Genomic DNA, 20,775 nt, shown 5'->3' with positions numbered 1-20,775 from the left:
AGAGGGAAAGGGTAAATGCAGAGTCCTGACCCCATGTCTCACAAGAGAATTTAACTAAGACAGCTGAACTTTACGTGGTTGTATTTCTCATGGGAAAACAGGCTCAATCATACTTTCTATCAATATATATTGTCACTCTTGAATTTTAAGAACCTATTGTTTTCTATACCTTACTAAACCCAGGAAGATAAATAAGAATTAGGTTTCAGCCTTTATTCCCAGGGCTTTAATAGAAGGGTGAGCAGATGGAAAGTCACCCAATATGCCCAGCAGCCACCACAATAGTTCTCAGGTTTACAGGAATAAACAATGATTTTTATTATGAATGGATTTGCATGCCAGCTGAGGTTGGTGGAGGTTAAGCATGCAATTTCAAAACACTTTTTTTTTAGGTGAATCCTCAAGTATGGCTGCAAGGATTAGTTATTTTAATCTTCTTAAATTGCTACATACATATCGCATAGGGAAAATTATATATATATCACTAGGCATGGTTGGGGAATGAAGCATCTCCCATGCCCTTAGCAGGACTGTGCTTGTACACCAAAAATGCTGGGGATGTCATTGTGAGAAAATTCCTGAAAATATTTTGAAAATTCCTGAAATTACTTTATTATGGAATAGAAAGATTCTTCTAGCTTTTCTAAGAAAACTTAGTTCTACTTAAGAAATGTCATGTATTAATTACAGCAATAAATCAAGCAATAGGCATTACCCTATTGCCTAATGAGAATCTATACTGAATGCAACAGGAGAAAGCTGCGATTCTAGGTTTCACAATACAAATTAATTTTTCAGTTACCTAGCTGAGTAATAATCAGTCTTGGCATTTCTCCTACATCCTCTAAAGGGATTAAAAAGATTAGTTTTTTCTGTCAACTACTATGCAATATTAAACACAAATAAGCCCATTGACTTAGAGACTCTGGCATTTGTGTTACAGCTCTCACATCTGAACATTTAAGTTTAATGATTCCTAGGGTTTTTAAATTTTATTTACCTTAAAATGGAGGCAAAAATATAAACACTTCTCTAATGTTCTACACTAAACAAATCCTATAGTTGCATTTATGTGCTTCTATATACAGGTGTGATCACATAATTACGTAAAAGTACATGTATGAAAACACATTTCTTATCTGGAGAACACCCATAGTCTGTGTTTAAGTCATCTGTTTATGTCTAATTAAACACAGTTCAGTGAAATTGAGTTAAAGAATCTACAGGTATTTCCATCCAAGCAGCAATATAGTGCTTCCAGTTGAAATGTTTCCTATATATTCTTTTGTCCTTGTTGGTATAGGAACCAGTGACTTCTATATTTAGTGCCAAATCTTGTTTCTCATTACATTTTGTACTATTTTGGTCGCATAACCTTCACAAACTTCCCTGAAGTTTTAGGTAAGACTGAGAACAGAATCTGGCTTCTGGAAGTCTCTCCATCTATCACTTTCTAAGCAAACGACACAAAATTAATTTGGTGACATCACTTCAGTCCCTGTTGAAAAATCATTTACACTACATGATAAAGAACCAATAGGTTTGTAAAACAAAATAATCTTGCAGTCTCTGAAAAGGCAGCTTTGTTGAAGTATGAAACACATTAAAAGGGCAGTGTAAGGAAGCTTGAACTGACGTGCTCTTTAATGAATGCTTGGTCAAGACAAGCATTTAATTTTCCACTCCATTTAATCTGACATGTTTTATGATTGCTGTTTTTTTCTCTGAAGTGATAGATTTATGACTAATAACACAATGTGCTACTTTCTACACGATTTAAAATAAGTAGATACTTGGATGAATCTTTTACTAAAAATTGCCTTTTAACTTGTGAAGAGAGGAATGACTATTCAGTAAGTACCTGCTTCATGAATTTCTTCTTGTCCAGTGTAAGAGGAAAACACTTGCCCGAAGAACTTATATTGCTGCTCTCTGAAGTTGTTTTGCAGGTAATCCATCAGCATAACATAGCCAGACTGCTGCATTGTAAGCACTTCACAGAATACAGCTAACTAGAAGACAAGAGGAAAAAAAGAAGTTAGAAGTCATAAAAATCGACCAGATTCCACTAATAGGCAAAAATTCTGGGGAAAAGACGTTGGATGAAGTCTCATGGTTGAGTTATCCTGCATGGCACTGAACTTTTGTTCTTCTGTACTATCAGTATATCTAATGGTTTATTCCACAAGTATTTCTCAACCACTCTGCTGTTGGAGCTATGCTCTCCTCAGCATTACCTGGGGGTGGCTGGGGGAAAATCCTAAAAGTGTTTTGTACTCCTCTTTATCTGAGCTCAAAGTCCAGACAGCCTGGAATATGTTCTTATCCCATTTTAAGATAATAAATTGCTCATATTCTAGTAATAAACTATAAAAAAGTAATAGATAACAGAATTAATATATATACCTTCTAATTTAATGGCTCACTAAAAACTTCTAACTAGATAAAAGCTTTGTTGTTGGGCTGGCAATGAATGTCAAGAACTTCTACCATATACATGGCAATTGGTTTTCTTTGGTATTATACATAATTCTTTAGTTTTACTACATTAAACAAATTACCTGGTTTTCAGAAATACTTATGGTATCTTTAAACACAATCCATTCAACTGTTTCAGAGCATGGAGGAGCTGACAGAGACCCATTATAAGTGTAATATTTGTCTGTTGCATTTGGCAAGAGGTTCAGCAAAATAAATGGTTCTAAGGCAGCCTGTTTTCCTGAAAAAATTAGAAAGAAAAATAGAATCAGATAGTTAAAATACTACAGAAGCAATTAGTAAATACAAATCACACTCCAGAGAAGGACCACCATTATAGGAACATGCTAATTTAGAGGCTTTTCAAAATTTAATCTCCAGAGAGACTAGCATACAAATAAATCATGAAGTCTTTTATTTAGTTTGAAAAAGTATAGCTCAAACCCAACTTAGTTTACTTGAGAAGGTGCACTAAGTTACTCTAGCAACAAATAGAGTAATTTTAGTATATTGGTTCACAAGAATTTTCTCACCGTAAGCTTATGTGCAAGGTACCAAACCCTTGTCTCACTCTTGAATTTCAAAGAAAAAAAGTTTGTTAAATCTTTGTTCTAGGTCTCATCATGTGTCTTCAAACACTCCCCCAAATTTAAATCAAGTTGTTCAGTTTTATGCAGGATCCAAACTGCCACAGAAAATCACTGCCTGGGGAACTGTTGCCATTTTAGACCTGAGGGTTAATATTACTCATGATTGCACATTGGAATGCATGAAGTAGAAACTTCTCTGAGTTCCACAGAGAGGAAAAAAATACAGGGATTGAATTAAAGCCTTTAGAGAAACTCAAATATATTAAGCCATAGATATAAAGTAAGAGTGTAAGTAGTTTTAAGTAAGTAGAAATATACCTTAAGTGCCTTAAGAAACTGTGTTAGCTAGTGAAAAGCCCTAAAGCCTAGTTTAAAGTTCAGTAGTGTTACCTTTTACAGATTTAACTTAGTTCCAGACATAATGAAAACACAGGAAGAACACAGATTACATTTCTAGACAGGAAAATTTGAATTATAAATGTAAACAGATAATGCTGTATACGTAGAATTTGGGTAAAGTTGACACTACTTTTGTGCATTAAGAATTAAGCTTAGATTGGTGTAGAAAGAATGTGTTAGAATCCTGTTTTTAGCTGATTGGCTGATTTATTAATATAATCCTCTGTACTGGGGTGAATACAGCACCATCATCATCATCATCATACCCAAAGAAGAACTGCTTTGGGTTGCTTTGCAACTGCTTCTGCTGCCATCCAGACCAACAGGACTCTAGCTGGGAAGCTGCTGCTCAGAATTCAGGACTTTAATACTCTGAACTCTTTCCCTTTGAGACTGATGCATTCATACAATAAATACCTTTATAGCAACCAACAATTGCTCTTGTCTCCTTGGGACCCGGAGACCCCCATGAGCCACTCGACAATTGCAGAAGAAGAATTTCTGTGGATCAGAGTTCTCTTTTAAATGGTGATAATATAGTGAAAAACTGGCTGGGTACCCTGCCAGCTGGGAGTAAGCATGAGGGATTGCTGGAAGTCCATCCACAGAAAGCTAAGTGTCTGCTAGTATGGCAGTAGGGTCCAGCAACAGAAATTGGCATAAATGATAACAACTTCAGCAAGGCAGACTTTTTTCAGTCTGTGACAATTATCTGCTTTACTGTCTGGTGTATCCAAAAGCTTTTCACAGCTTGCAATACTGTAGATCCATATACACCTTATTTCATGCTATAGTTACTCATTTCAAGTTCCTCCCTAATTGTAAAGTATTTACTTCTGAATATCTAATGAATTTTCAGACTGTGCATTCTCATGCTTTTACAGGTATGTTACTTCTTTAGCCTTGTACAGATTTCTGAAATTTGTCTTTGTAATTCCTTACAAATTTGGTGAGAGCAGCAAAATGCATTAACAGTTGACTACAGGGGACTGATGCTTTTCTTCTCTGTGGTGACTTCTCTGCCAAGTTAAGGTTTAAGAGCTGACTTGTCTGCCCTCTCTTACTCATGTAAGGAATGAAGAGGAATGTTTAGCAGCATCGAGCAAATCACATCTTTCCCTTTGTCCTGTCAAAATGTTAATCAGCCTTCAGACAGAAGCTTTCGTTGCTATCTGGTATGTGTCTAGTTAACACATTCGTCCCTCAGTGTGGAGGCTCCGAAGCCAAGGGCAGTAATGGTGTGGAAGGAGGCCTCTGATGTATGAAGTTAAAGTGTAAAGAGAAGGTTTTTCCCATAACGAATAGAAGGAAAAAATAATTTCCCATAGTTCTTTGCACTGCCATTTCACTGTACCCCAGTTATACGTACCCAGCTGGCCTGTGGGCCATCCTTCTCCTTTTTACCTTCTATGTCCTTCCCCTAGAAAGTTCTCCCTTCCCTGTGCCCATTAGCCCCATTTTGCTGCAATCCTCTGCCCGTTATCCCATTGGCTCTCCCTCTCCCTGACCCCTCCTATGCACCACTTTACCCTGTTCCTATTGGACCCTGACCCTCAGAGCCACCCCCTCAAACCCGTATATATTCCTGGACCCTCCATTGTTCCCTGTCTTCATTCCTGGACCCCTTCAGTGTGTCACTGCAATAAACCCCACTGGAACTCTATACAAAGACCCTTCCTGGCTCTGTGCTGTTGCTCTTCTGTCTGTGGTGTGCTTGTGAGTGTGTGTGTGATTGCAGCCTGCCCAGAGGCCTTCCTCCCCAGAGACGCTTTCGGGAAGGTAGCGTCACCTGACCATCACCACCCAATGCTACACCTCAGCAAAAGTGAAGTCCATTTTATATAGATGGTTTGGGACATGAAACTTCTCATTCATAACAAGAATCCTGCCATACATTTTTCAACTTTGGATTTTAGAATACCCTTTAATGAGACTGACAGCCAAGATTCTCAAAATCAAACACCTACAAAGAATAATAAAAACCAGAAAGTTTGTCTAGAAGGAACAGCAGTCCTCCTCTGCAGAGCTTGAGAAATCAGCAACTGTGATTCAAATAAGCACAATACAGATATGACTGACAAGGACAATTCATGTATATCACAGACAAGGAGAGATTGTGTTCTTTTCTTCAGAAGAAACAACTTGGTTTAGTCATGACCTGAATTTCTTGAGCTCATCTGCATTTTATTCAGGAAAATTGTATTCTAAGCATTGTTGAAGTGCCATGTAGTGGCTGTATTGTGAATCTTGCTGCTGATAGTTTTACAGCTCCTTTGAGGCTGTAGGACATGATCTGTCTTGATGTATTACTAGTTCTCCTTTTTCCTTCACAGAAGATGACCCACAAAAGTAATGAATTTTAACTACTTTATATTTCCAACTCCTAAGTCTTTCTAACTTAGGAAAGATGTTTCCTTTTAATCTTGTTGAATAGTGTTTGTTTTCCAGAGGAAAAAAGAAATCTTGATTTTAATGTCATACTTTTGAAAGCTTTTAAAACAGCCTTTTACATTCAAGAACCATTATATAAGGGAAAACTGAGACAAGGTTTCCTTGAAGTCATGGACATGATGTAAAAATATATCCCTGTTCAGGACAGTTCTCTTTCATATTTATTTTCCTGCAAATACACCATGACACTGAGTTAGAAACATAGCCCAGATCTCTTTGTGTACCACGCTGAAGTTCATGTGTCCCACTTAGCAACCGCTACCAATACAATATATTCGGACTATTTGGGATTTACACAGAAGCTACTGAAAAATGAATTTCTCTTCTCTGAGTCTATTAAACACTGACTGTCTCACTCATGCAAGACCCTTCTTGCATAGTTACAACAGTCTTACCTGGCTTCCAATCTGATATAAAAATCCTGACATATATGATTAAGAAGACTTACATAACAAATCAGATTTATCTGGATTTAGCATTTAAACAGTTACAAATTTCTCATTATAGTTATATTTATTAATTTACGCTTCTGTTGTTACAAACAGTCTTGGGGTAAATTAATCAGAAAAACACAAAATATCTCAAGTTGGAAGAAATGTATGAGGATTATCAAGTCCAACTCCCTGCTCCTCACAGGACTACCTCAAACTAAACGATATGACTAAGAGCATCATCCAGATGCTTGGTGCCATGACCACTTACTTCTCTGGGGAGTCTGTTTCAGTCACAGATCACCATCTCAGTGAAGAGCCTTTCCTAATGCCCAATCTGAACTTCTGACACAGCTTCATCCCATTTCCTCATGTCCTATCACTGGTCACCACCAAGATCAGCAAATGCTTCTCTGTTGCCCCCCTTAAAGAAGTTGTTGACTGTTATGAGGCACCCTTCTCCAAGCTGAACAAAGTGACCTCAGACACTCCTTGTCTTCAAGACCTTTCACAATCTTGGTTGCCCTTCCCTGGACGCACACTAATAGGCTGATGTTCTTACATTGTAGCATCCAGAACAGCCCCCAGCACTCGAGGTGAGGCCCCAGTGCAGAGCAGGGCTGGGCAATCCCCTCCCTCACCCGCCTGGCCATGCTGTGCCTGATGCCCCCAGGACACTGCTGGCCCTCCTGGCTGCCAGGACTCAAATTCACCTTCCCATTAAACCAAACCCCAAAAATCTTTTTCCAAAGGGGTGATCTTCAGACTCTCACTCCCTGGTTTGTATATATAAACCAGGATTACCCTTTCCCAGGAGCAGAATCTGGCACTTGTTTATGTTAGATTTCATGTGGTTTGTGATTGTCCAGTTCTCATCTATCCAGGTGACTTCTGTAATTTCTAACAAAATAACACAACTGAGCAATAGAGCTCAATGCTCCTCAATGTCTTTAATGTTTCATAATCACACTGAAGTGGAATTTAGTTAATCACTAATCAATAAAACATGGAGGCAAACTTACCAAAACGACTAACACTATCTACTCCATTAATGATTGGATTATAATCTGGATTATCTTCTAGTCCAATCTGTTAAAAAGAAATTGCATATTTTATCAGTACAGGCTTCACAAAAAAAAACCCCAAAAATTGAAAGTTACCATTTACCACCAAAACTGTAGATGATTTAAAGCCAAGTAAACTTATTTTGCCCATTTGCTTTTCTGCAAGAATAAATTACAAAGATACATGCAATTTTTTAACTCAATGATCACACATTGGAACCAGTTAAATTCAGTTTGAACATCTGCTGTATGATACAAAGATATATTTTGTTTACCTCAAACAAAATTGATAAAGCTCTTAACTTTCCACTTCCTTTAACTGCCTCTTCAAAATCTGTAAACTGATCTGCATCATAGCAGTAGATTTGCATCTGCAATTAAAAATGAATTAAAATGTTTTATATAAAAAAAATGTAGAAATTAAAAAGTACAATTATTTATATTCCCATTTTGAGAAAAAACAAAAATCCAAAGAAGAAAATTTAAACAAATGTAGGGATTTTTTACCTATCTCATTTGAGCTATCTGAGGATGAAGAATGGAATTAATCAGCAATTAGCTATGTAAAAACAACCTCTCCTGGAAAACTATTAAGGATGTAGGAATTACCCTTTCAAGAAGCACAATGCTTTCCATGGATAGTATGGTAAGCTGAGATAACTGGACACTTGGCCTAGAGTGCTTGGTGAAATGAATCTTTACATCAGTGATCAAACATGAATATGTCAAGATATCCCTACTGCTTCTGCCTTACAGTAAGTGTAGAAAAACATCAGTAATATAAGATTACCAGTGACTTTGAAGAAGATATGGAAGAGATATTCTCTGTGATGCCTTGTCAGGACAGATGGAGTGTGATTGGGAATTTTTAAGTGGCTAGTGAGGTAAAAGGAATGACACTGTCCAGGGACTGCTCCTGGCTTACCACTCTTCCCCATGTATAGGCCAGCCCTGGCACTATTGCTTTGCTTTCTCATACAAATTCAAAATGCTTGGAATGAGTAACAGCACAGTGTCCTGCCACAACTGCCTCTTTTAACTGGAAAATGACACAATGCCATGTCAAGGGAAGAGAGTTTGGCCTTTGTGCACCCCAGGAAGAGCTGCTCCTCTCCTCCATCCTACTCCCATGCTGCTGCAACCCATTCTGCCAAAGCAGCCAGGGTGACACGGGCCTGGCTGCCTATCAATGCAGCTGCACCCAGGACCTGCTCACATAGCTCTTCACACCACTGCCAGCTCTTTGCAGCTCAGCAACATGGGCCACACTTGGGATCTGTAAGGCCCAGCAGCTCCCACGGGCTCTCAGCAGAGCCCTGACTTTGAGAAGTCCATTTACACTTTAAAGAATGAAGTGATGTGGAATACGATGGGCCAAATTTGTAGGAGCTTAAGATTTAGTGGGAGCTTTGTTGGCTTAGCAGAACTGACACCTAATATCATCTTAGTAGATGGGAAAAAACACAGTTTAGACATTCTCAACATGTCACTAACACACATTACACTGCCTTTCTAAAATGCATAATTTATTCTTAGTTTGGATTTAAGTGAATGATTATATTTGCAATTAGATTTAAGAGATAAACAAAGTAATTTTGTAGAGTAGTAATGTTGCAGAATGTCAAATCATTGAAATCATCAAAATCAATTCTATACTTTACCTCAAGAGGAAATTTTTGTCCTTCTAGGCTATGTTCTGATCCATCTGATGACGCGTTACATTTTCCCCAGTGAAAAGTGATCTTGCTAGCTTTGAATATGGTGTCTAACCCACCTCCACTCACATAATAATCACTTGTCAGGTTAATTTCCACTGAAAAAATTAAGAAGGAAAAACAAGGAGTGTCAATATAAAAGCCAGCCAAGGCATCTATAAGTCTTGTATTTCAGTATTAGGTGCTAGAAGTTAAATAAGATATGCTTATTTCTCTGTATTTCATAAGCAATTTGATAGGAAATTGGTTACCTAAACTAAGTAACAAGTGTGGTAATTGTCTGTTAGTGTGGAGAATATGTTTCATTTCATGCTGCAGTTCATAAGAGCAATTTAATGAAGTGTGCTTGGTTTCATGTTATCTGAAACTAGACACAGAACTACATTAAAAGGCTCAGAAAGGTGGTCTAGCCACTAACTGGCTGTCTAAGAAAATAAATTCCTGAAGTACATACCTGAAAGGGTCTGTGTTTCTAACCGGTTTCTCCAATAAAAAGGAAAATACACACCTGCCCCCCATTTTTACCACAGTTCTATACACAAATCATGGGACAACATGACAGTCCTAGGAGTTCTAGGAGGACTGTCCTGACATAAGCCTCCTTAGCTGTGGAGCTGTCTCTCATGGGAAAAAGCAATGACAGGTCTTCAACTGGACATAATTATAGACAAACTGTAGATGGGACAGAGGATTTGTCTTCTGGAGAGAATGATCAGGATGGGATAGACTGAAGCCCCGAATTTTGGCTTTCTCATCTCCAGCAACTGTGAACTGCTTGATCTCTTGATAATACAGCACTAATGGAGCTCATTTTCACTACATTCCTTTCCTCAAAACCATGAAGACCATTTAAACAAGCTTAGCAGTTCCTCATATAATATCTGGATTGCTGTAGATGAGAAAGAGCTCAGTTCACTTTTAAGGACTTTAAAGAACATTTTCTCAGGGGCATCTTGAAAAGACAAAGCAGTATTTATCTCAGCTAGTAGGGCAGGAGAGAAGTGATTTGTGTAGTGGTATGTAGGAAGCACGTGACAGAAAGAACAGAAATTAGGAGCAATGATGCTAAACTGAACTGGACTAAACCAAGCCAAACTAAATTAAACTAAACCAAAAAGGCTGATCTAGAGGTCCCACTGGAACGGGTAGAAGGTCAAAGACAGTTGTTAAGAGATACCTTTCTCCACATCTATGTCCAAAATAAGGAACAGTACTTCTAACAAGCAGCTTTCAGTCACTTCTTTCCTGGATTTGTAAGTGGTTGTAAAAATATTTGTTTGAAAATTTTGATGACACTGTAAGCTTTTTTCATGGCTGGGAAAAACAGGCACTTGTAGGTATAAATCACTTCTTTCTAAAATGTATTTCTAAGATTGGTCAGACAAATCAGAACACAAAAATGCCTATTTCTCTTCTTTGACTGTTAGGAGGCATCTATGTGAGTAATTCAGATGAAGTTTCTGTATTGTATGTCTTCATGTGTAGGTGAGATGAATCTTAACCTGTGAAGTGCTTTCAGATAAGTAGGTAATTTATTCTTATTTTTAAAAAATCTTTTTTGCCTACCCATTACAGACTCTAGATATATAGTAATAATTACCATAATTTCACAGCAAATGTCAACTTACTGTTTAGATTTAATGATGTGTCCATGATGGGATGATAGTCATGATGTGATTGCTTTGGCTATGTCTGTCCATGCACATAATTTTGTTTGTGTGATTTCTGTTTCATTTAGCTACTGTCATCACTTTATTTTGTTTATTCATTTAATAGATAAATTCAGAATGCACCAGTTAAATGAAATTAAAATGATACATTAAAAGTCCTCAGTTAGTTGTTCATCCTATATCACTTTTCAGCCCTTTTAACTCCAAACATGAAATCTGACTTTTTTACCTGTTTTGCCAGTGTTGCGAATAAAAGTATCTTCCAAAGTTTCCTTTTCCCATCCATGGAATTTAAGTTTCTTCAGATTCACATTAACTTGGGTAAGGTCTTCATCTATATTAATAGGCGATTGTTTGGCACCATTACAGGCAGAATATTTCTTGCCCCAGTTCTTTTGGTTCAAAGTTCCTAGAAATAAAAATATGTGGGGTAAATACATTTAAATCCAAACTGGCATCCATACATTTTTTATTGTGGTAATGTTAAAACACAGTTTGCAGTCTGAGATCAGAGGACGTGCCCTTCTTTTAGTCTTTGTCTGTAGCAATATTTTGCACACCTATCACTAGTTCCTACCTTCAGCAGTTAAGTCACACTCTGGGAACTCTAGACATCAACACATACATTCTTACAAATCTCTAAGGACAGCATAAAGCAACAACAAAACCCTTATGAACAATGTATATTAAAAAAAAAAAAAAGCTTTGAGATTAACAGAATCAACATGCAAAAAACACATGGGAATTGCTGGAAAATGATCCTATCCAAATAACTTTTAATCATACCAAAGTTGACGTTCCTTTTGCCCAATGAAGTAATCTATCCAGTAAGGATTTTAAATATAAAGAAGCAGTAAGATGTTTTAAGAATTTCTTACATGGAGGGGAAAAGGTAAACTGATTTTACCCCGGAAAAGGAAAAGAAGATGAGTGATGCTCTGTCTGAGATGTGGCTGTATGGCCCAGCTGCACTGTGGAGGGCTGTGTGCTCCCACTCCAGCCGTCTGCTTCCCTCTGCAGCTGCCCCGCAGAGAAGAGCTCCTGCAAGAGCCTTCTTCAGGACACAGGGGCTGCCTGGCTTTTCTCTGGGGCCAGTCCAGACACAAGACAGGGACAGACAGCACATCCTTCACCAAAGACTTGATTATTTTCAAGAAATGCACAAATACTGCACAAATCAGTATGTTGCAGTAGCAGCAGCTCTGACAATCTTTTGTTTATATAACATACTAGTATAAATAGAACTATATTTTGTGTATGTTAATGCACTTGAAAACATACAGGATATTTTTCCCTGACAGGGAATTCTGGCAACACTTCAAAATGCTAATTAAAACCAAGAGTTAACGACACAGATGTAAGAAAATGGAATTACTTCAGTTAACTTCCCACTTACTAGTAGTTAAGAACTAATATTAGTGTCTGCAGTGCGTCTATTTGAATTCTACTAGATACGTTGAAATAAATCAATGCTCATTTACAGGCCAGTATGCCACATCCAAGTCTATCAGTGAAGATTTGCTATCTTGTACTCCAGGCAAGGACAGCTCTCATACTGCACTCAGAAAACTCATAGAGGGAAGAAGATATGCAGCCAGTCCTGTAACCATGACAATTGGCAGTAATACAAGATGCTCACCTGGATAGCCAGCTAGAAACAAACCTGAACTAAATTATTGAACAAGTTAAGTGAGTTACCAGTGTCACCTTGCTGCATCAGAATTACTGCAGATGGTATACAAATACATTTACTGCCTGCAAAGAACAAGAGAAGAAACTGGCAGGCACAACAGTCAAACAACCCAAAGGCAGTTCAAGCCACAGGCTTATGAATGTCAGCATCCTAGAATTGGGGGCCTAAGCCTTGTACCAAGCAAGCACTGGTCCCACTGGAAATGGCACACTGCATGTGTCATTTCACTCCTCCTCCTCCTTTAGTTGTCAGTTATAATTCACCACTTGGAGAAAGAATGCAATATCCTTTCAAAAGAGAAGAATGGCTAATATTTAATCTCTTTCAAAAGTGTCCCTTAAGAAATTCTGAGCTCAAGTCAACGAATACTTGGATATTAATTTGCTCAGGTCCTCTATAGTGAATTTTCTAACAAATATTGAAGGCTTTTCACATCAATAAATATATATGTTTTAAAATATAAATTAGAATATTATTAAAATAACTTTTAAACAGAAAAGCCTCCAAACAGTAGGACAGAAATAGCAACTCTCAGCTTGCCCTGTGCATCGTTGCAAACAGGCTCCTGTTTCCAGGTCTGATTTCAGGCAGCTCAGTGATTTTCCAAGCTGCAGGAAACTCTTTAAAGCTCTCTCTGGCACATTTCTGCCAGTTTGGGTTGAGACAGCTGCCCACGTCCATCCCTTGGAGTTAAGCTGCACTCCCTAGTCCATGCTCTATTTCTTTTGTTCCTTTTGCCAAAGCCAAAAACTTCCCCAGACTCCTGCAGTTGCTCCAAGGCAGTAGAAATCTCCGTTCTCTTTCCACTGACATACCCAATCCCGTAGCTCACCTGCAGTCTCTCCAGAAAACCATCTTTTTTTTTTCAACATGCATTTTTTGTTATTCTGCTCCTCCCATCACTGACATTAGAACTGAATGAAAACACTACTCTTTTGTTTTTCTAGCTACGGTGCTTTTGGGAAATTTCTTCCATGCTTCTTTTGATGAAAGACATTATTGTATTTTTCATCTTGTCTTTAAATTGTCTACTGTCTATGATTATGTTCAATAAAAACAAGTAAATTAAAACTAGAGAAATTATAACCTCCTTCCAGCTTACACAGTTTTGTATGTTGTGGTTTTGTATGCAGAATTTAAGTTCTTCAACTTGGTAGCCATTACTTGTGGCTCAGTGTTTAATAAAGTCCTAACATGCATCTTGTGACAAAATTTGCAATCTTTGCTCATCCCAGAAGACAGTGTGTAGCTGTAGCATGGATAAAAACCCGTGGAATAAAATGTACAGGAAATCAGTGGCAGGGTCTGATCTGGGGCAGGAACAAGGGGAATCCCCTCAGGACTGGAGTCTGAGAAGGAATAGAGAATTGGAGTCTGGTCATGATGATCCAAATTACATTTGAGCAGCAAAGTACATGTTTATGCATGAATTCCACAAATGCTGGAGCAGATATTGGGTGTGTATATTCGCAAATAGTGCTGAACGATACGAGTAGCTTTTTGGAGGGAAAGAGTTGAGGTTGAGGACCAGAGGTCCATATCAGATGTTTTTCAGGTTTTTACCTCAGTCTAGCTCTGTCTGGTCCCATAGGCTGAATGTCCATTGGCTACTGAAGGGTATAAGGTACTCTCCTGCAACACAATTCCTGTTTGGAACCTGTTAAGATGAACCCATACCACACTCTGAGACAACTCTATCTTGCAACCCAAAGCTTAGTAAGTGGAGTGCAGACAGGAGATTTGCTTCAAAAGTCCACTCCTGATCTGAACTAAAATGTAAACATAAATGCATCTGGTGTAGGCAGCAGGTGGTGGAACTGCTGCAGTTTACATGACTTGCTGAAAGCCAAAGTAGAAGTGCAAGAACTGAATGTTTTTAAACAAGAGCAGATTGTTTTACTATAGGTGTTATGATGGAAATCATAAATCAAAGCTGTGCCAGCCATTTTGAAAAATATTGTTGAAACTGAGCTTTGAAAATGAATTTTTCCAAACTGTGCTTCGGAAATCTGAGGAGAACAAAAATATGAACAATATATCTTCAAGAGAGTGCATGCACAGAGGAAGAATGTTTGTCAAAGGTGGCAGACCTGAAAAAGTAACTGGCAATTCACAAAGAATGGAAATAAAACTGAACAAAGTAGATTAAATGTAGGCCTCCCTATACCATAAGCTTTACCACTTTTGTCCAGGGCAGAATGTCTGAAGAAAATTTTCCTAACCTTTCTTTTTAGGAAATGTTGATATCTAACTCTGCTCCTCAACCTTAGTCTCTATGATTCCACTCCTACAATGAGCATCCAGTTCTCCTTTTGGCTTCCACTTCTGCTCTCACTAAAAGAAAGAAAGAGAGGTGCTGGAGTGTGTCTAGAGAAGGGCAACAGAGCAGGTGAAGGGTCTGAGGTCCAAATCTTATGAGAAGCATATGAGGGAGCTGGGGCTGTTTAGCATGGAGAAAAGGAGGCTTAGGGAAGACCTTTAAGGAAATGGATGTGAATCCTAGGGTTTGTTTTATAGATGAAAGACATCAGAAATGAGAGATGGATTCTTTACTTAATTTCTTTCTTTCCATTTTTCATCAGCATTTGCTTTCATGATGTTAAAGTTACTTCTATAAATAAAGATTGGACACACATAGGAGATTAAAGATAACCCCTCTGTGTGGACAGTTAATAATGGATTTGCCTTATCAAAAAATGTTATTGACTTATCACTTTGAAATGTTAAGTGATTTCAATTATATTTTTAGCGAACATGTTTTATCTAAGATACGAAAAACAGAAATAAGGCCATAAAAAAATGTGTACTTATACTGGCACAAAGATTAAATTTAGATAAAATATAGAGTTATTATACCAAAGCTTGCACAATGCACTCTCTAATCTTCCAAGGCAGAAGAATGATTTTAGTTCTCAATGTGCATAAGTGCACTACTGGCCCAAAGAGAGAAATTCTGCCACTATGGGTCTTGGGAATCTTACCACAGCTCGTATTCCAAAGGCTATAACATAGCACTTTGCATTCTAGGGAAACATTATGGCCATCAAAAAATAGGTTACTTATGTTTCACATATTACTGAGTAGAATGCAATGCTTCTATGTTATCTTGATCTTCATCATGAGGGTTTTAGGGTTTTGTGTTTTTCCCCTCCAAAAGCCCCAACTACTCCCACAGCCTGATCACAATCAGTCTTGTAAGTTCATATAAATTCTTAAAATTGGAAAATCCCCAAATTCAATGGATTAAATTACTTGTCCAGACAGAGCTGTAACTACGAAGAAGGAGTTTTGGCTTCCAGGTTTGGTCTTAGCCATTTATTATGCCTGTCTCAGTGATGCAGTTGCTTGGAGGTTTTCCAGCACTGGATTTCTTTCCAACATCTCAGTCAAGTTTTCAAAAATAAAATTGTACAGGTTTGGTTAAAGAGAGTCAGCCCACAGAGTAAATCCAGAAAAATTTAATAGCACTTAAACCCTCAAACTTCAACCCTAATAGAATAACTTGCTTTTAAATGAACAGAAGTCAATATTTATCCCACTGACATTTTCTGTCGCTCACACAATGACAAAGAAGTTAATTCTACACATTCTCTTACTATGAGGTGTAATATCTCAAATAAAGCAAACAGAATCAACAGAAAATTCTTGTTGCTTTGCAACCAGATGCATTTATGCAAGCCAAATCATCTAATCTCTTATTCCATTTAGCATCTTATTCCTCATTTTTGTATCTAAATATCAGCTTACCTAGACAGTATCTTGTGCATTGTGTCCACATGCACATAAACATGGATTATCTGTGAGGATACCCTGAAAGATGGCACAGCAAAAACCTGTATTCAGCTGAACCCTATCGTGTTAATCTTTCCTGCTCATCATTTAAAATGTGGTAGACCACTTACCTCTGTCGTAGAAGATGTGTCATGAAAATACTGATGAAACATCTTGCTATCTTCAGACTATGGCTCTTTCTTCCATTTTTGTTTGCTTATGTTTTGAACATAAACTATATGCTTTCTTTAAATCTATAGTCAGAGACATTGCTCAATAAAGTAGAAAAAAACCAACCAAGAAAAATGTTTTGTTTTTTTCACATTATCCCCAGATAGAATAAACCACAGTTGTTGAGATACAGTGGAAAACTAATCAGTCCTATTAATACAGTGGCTATCTGGTATTTTTTCTTCCTGGGACTCACTCTGATGATTCATAGTCAGACTAAGTGAATTGCTAAGCAAAATGCATATGAGGATGAATGCCAGTGGACAGCTTTCTTTAATAATACCAACTGTGTGCTGTTCCTCCTCTTTCATTGCCTAAAAGATCTGGCCATTGCAGGCTTGTCAGAAAATATACAAATACTTCTGTGCTAGAGAAATACAGATTAACACAGATGCTCCATCTGCAGGGCACTCAGTGGGACAGCTGTTCAGACTAGGAGGGTTGTGGGAGAAATTCAGTCAACCTTTTAAAGTACCTCTTTCCTATTATTCTCACCTCATTGCTGCTGAATCTGCATATAACTGCAGCTAGAGAATCATGTAGTTATATATAATGAAAACTTGCCACATAATTTTTTATAATTACTGTAATGTTATGATCTAAGCAAAATTTTTCAACTAAGTATTAAAGAAGGAAGTTTAGTACAGTGCCAAATGAGAAAATGTCCAGTAAAAAGTAACACTTTCTTCTTCCTGCTTTATTTAATTCTTGACAATATATGAACTCCTAAATAACTTCTAACCTTGTTCCAAGGAATTCAGATTGTAGCAGTTATTTCCTTTACCTTCAGTAATACTTTAAAGCGTGAAACTGAATAGGTTGAGTGACAAAGGGTCTTTCTGAGATCACAAATAAGCAGAGCTGAAAACAGAGCTGGAATACATGGAGCTGACTCACTTTTAGACTAAGAAATAAGCACCAAGAAACATGGCCTATGGCTTATTTTCATACAACATACACACATTTTAATTAGCTGTCAGTGTGTCATGGCAACATTTGGTCTCCCACATGAGAGTGTTGGATGTTTCACAAAAAGAGGACTCCCCACCTGTTTTTCAGCTGCTTCACATGCTGCTAGCAGGGAAGGAGGAATAAAATGGGATGATCACATGCTTTGTCCTCTCAAGCCACCCCTGATTTGCAACATAAAAGCAACATTTTTCAAACATGGTTTGGCCCCATGAGCAGTTCATCTCTACTTCCTAGAAGCAGAGCTTGCTCCCAAATGTATGACTACTGCACACAGAACAAGTGGATGTTTATTGTCTTTTTGTTGGTGAATTTGGGCATAAATTAAGCTTATGGTGGTATTTCCCTCTTCCCCATATCATGCAAGTACCATTTTATGAGAAATGGAATGGCTGCATATGAAAGAAATTGTGTAGACACAAAGGTTGCAGCAATTTTTAACAGGCCTAAAAATGCACTTTAAATGACTCTCAGCTGAAGTGAAGAAAGAGGAAGCTATAATCTACTTCAAGCACAGCATTTAGCACCTGTCTGATAAGTGATAGCTCATGCAGTCCCAGGAGATCAGCACAATGAAACTCATCTTCAGCAGAAAGAAACCTCATTTTTTGCTGGAGTACAGATCACCATCTAAGTCTAATGACTTGCATTATGGCACTGTTATTCTTCACTTTTCTCTCCTCATTACTACAAAGTAGATTCTACTGTATTTTAGAAATTATATTGCGTGACAGAACCAGGTACTCTGTAAAGAAGCAAAATGCAATGACGAATTTTAATATAGAGTACATAATCTCCTTCTCAGCTCAGAAGATCTAACAATATTGGCTTTCACTGAGAAAATCAATATAGTTTCCTTTTCTCTTCTATTGTGGTATGACCTCCCTTCTGTCCTCTTTCTTCTCTCTTTCCCCTGCTTTCTTCCCTCTATTCTCCCTTCCTCTTGGACCATTAAATGTTAACAGGCAGTCTGTTTACTTCCAGAGAAATCTTGTTGTGGTACAGCATTGGGGCACTTTTTCCTGTTATCAAACACATGTATCACCATGTTGCTACCACCTAGGAAAATAACTTGGGTCTGCACAAACCTATCTAGAAGAATAAAACATTTCATGGAGGCCACAGCCTGATGAACTATAAAAATAATCCACAAGTAGGTTATCTGGGCTTTCTATCAGATTGACTGTGAGTATATAAAACATCACCATTGAACAACAACTGTGAATGCAAAAGTCCCACAAATAGCCATCAAAAAGGTCAGCATTTAACTCTGAATAGCAAAAAGGCATTTATTTCAGCTGTAAAGAATAACGTAAAGATCATAAAAACCAAGGACTAGATAGATATAAACCAAAGCAAGACAAATATAAGTATAAAAGACTATTGGATTACATCACTGGCCAGGGAGTCCCAAAGGCTGCTTGCAGATAAATCATCCTAATGTTCAAAAGGGCATACCAGTAATCCTGGTTCTTTGCTCCCCAGGTTCTCATTTTCAGAGTTTCAATTTTTATAAAATGAAGCTCCTTAATATCTCCAGAAGAACATAATACCATAGGAATTTCAGATTACTTTTAGCATATTTTAGCAGGATTTCATATCATACTTCTATGGGAATTTCAACACACATTCTGTTTGCATAATGGTAAGGATAAAACGAGGTGATGGGCAGAAATGTTATACAGTATTATATATTGAGCTATATGGAGTTCTTACACAGAGCCATAGCTTATGTGTGCTTATCTACATAATTGCTTATTATATTTTATTTCCTACTTTAGAAAGACAACTCTAGTTCATAAAATGGCCTTTTTGGAAAGGATTTTTGACTACAATAACTAAGAACTTTAGTTCTCTTTCCCTTACCTCCCCAAAAGAAAAGAAAATCCTTCGAAAAATGTTTAAAATCAACCCGCTCCTAACATTACACAAACGTTCCTTCACTAACAACATTATTTTATTTAGACTAAATATAATTTCAGCATTACCATTATGTTTACATTATGTTCAAAAACTTTGTACAGATAGTTTCAGAACTGCCATAGCAATGTCGGTGGATATACATAACCATGCCTCTGATAACCATATGGAGTTTAAATAATACTATTACCCGATCAGACTTTTTTGAGATTATCATATCCTCAAAAACTCTTTATAAACTCTTCCACTGAGAGTCATTTTACTGTGTCCTGATGTGATAACAGCATCATGTAAATTACAGCATTGATATTTCTTTCACATACTTTTTGCATAAACAAGTTGTGCAGATATCTGTTTTTCCTTTGCAAATGTATAAAAAAATCCAAACCAGCTTTTAAAACCTTTCAGTATTAAGAACCCTCCAAGTCACTTTCAATGCAGAGTGGTTGGTTATTCTCAAGAGTGCAGCACTAAAAGCTATTCAGCAGTAGGTGCAATCTACCTCAGATTTGGAACTTGTTGCTGCCATTGACAGGATTTTCCTTCACAACTTTTCCATTCTCTCCTACAATGGAAAATTATAGAAATGAGGATGGAAGCAGCATCAACTGGACAGAGGTACACAACTCATGCATCTTTGGGCAGTTGTGGTCTCACATCTATCTCAATCAGTCAGTAAGTTCTTGTACTTTCTTTAGCCTCACTGTGATAAAACTTGCCTAAAATGTCTGACTGCTTTTAGGAGCACAGCTTTTCACTTAATATTTTCTGAAATGAAGAATTCATTGCACTGCTTGTGTTGAGAAATAAATAAAAACTGCCACCTCCCTGCTCCACCTAAGACAAAAGTTCCAAGTGGGGAAGTTTGCATATCAATATTAAATTTAAATTCACGGAACTTTTAAACAGTTTAACACTTGCTTTTCTTTTTGTTTTTTTAATCCATGGCTAATACACAGACCTACAAAAAATAATATACAAACTTCTTCCTTGAAGATTGGTATAATCATTTTTCTTTGCCATTTCTCCATAGAGAAAGAAAATATTTTTCCATATACACACATAGGAAAGTAGAAAAGGATGTGAAAATCATGTTTCTTATTTTTGTAACATTATTACCTAGGGAATAAATATATAAGGTACACTTTTTACACCTGCAAATATTGCATTTTTACTTTTTACTACATAAACCATTTAAGCAGGAAGAGATCTAGCATACTTTATCACAGTGGAATAGATTAAAGGAATGACTCTTGGTCTGCTTATCTACTTTAATCAAGAAGTTATTCTGGCAGGATCAAGAGTAACACGTGGTATTCCGGACCCACTAAAATCACCTATCCATCGTGTCTCCCCAGTGCAGAGCCGTCATTTTCTTCTGCACAGAATTATG

At 37.4% G+C, this 20,775-nt stretch overlaps 1 protein-coding gene across 1 annotated transcript in view; it reads right to left on the bottom strand.

Moving 5' to 3' along the window:
* The window catches only part of LOC131592094 (receptor-type tyrosine-protein phosphatase zeta-like), a 108,494-nt gene that overhangs the window by 48,395 nt on the left and 39,324 nt on the right, over window positions 1-20,775 (bottom strand). Inside the window, exons 3-8 of the mRNA XM_058863371.1 lie at window positions 11,028-11,207; window positions 9,075-9,226; window positions 7,689-7,784; window positions 7,372-7,438; window positions 2,562-2,719; window positions 1,862-2,012 (exon numbers count right to left, since the gene is read on the bottom strand). Of these exons, the coding sequence (XP_058719354.1) occupies window positions 1,862-2,012; window positions 2,562-2,719; window positions 7,372-7,438; window positions 7,689-7,784; window positions 9,075-9,226; window positions 11,028-11,207 (804 nt within the window). The remainder of the gene's footprint in view (window positions 1-1,861; window positions 2,013-2,561; window positions 2,720-7,371; window positions 7,439-7,688; window positions 7,785-9,074; window positions 9,227-11,027; window positions 11,208-20,775) is intronic.

This window comes from Poecile atricapillus, chromosome W (genome assembly GCF_030490865.1).
Source record: "Poecile atricapillus isolate bPoeAtr1 chromosome W, bPoeAtr1.hap1, whole genome shotgun sequence".
Taxonomy (NCBI): domain Eukaryota; kingdom Metazoa; phylum Chordata; class Aves; order Passeriformes; family Paridae; genus Poecile; species Poecile atricapillus.
This window is presented reverse-complemented; position numbering and strand designations above follow the sequence as displayed.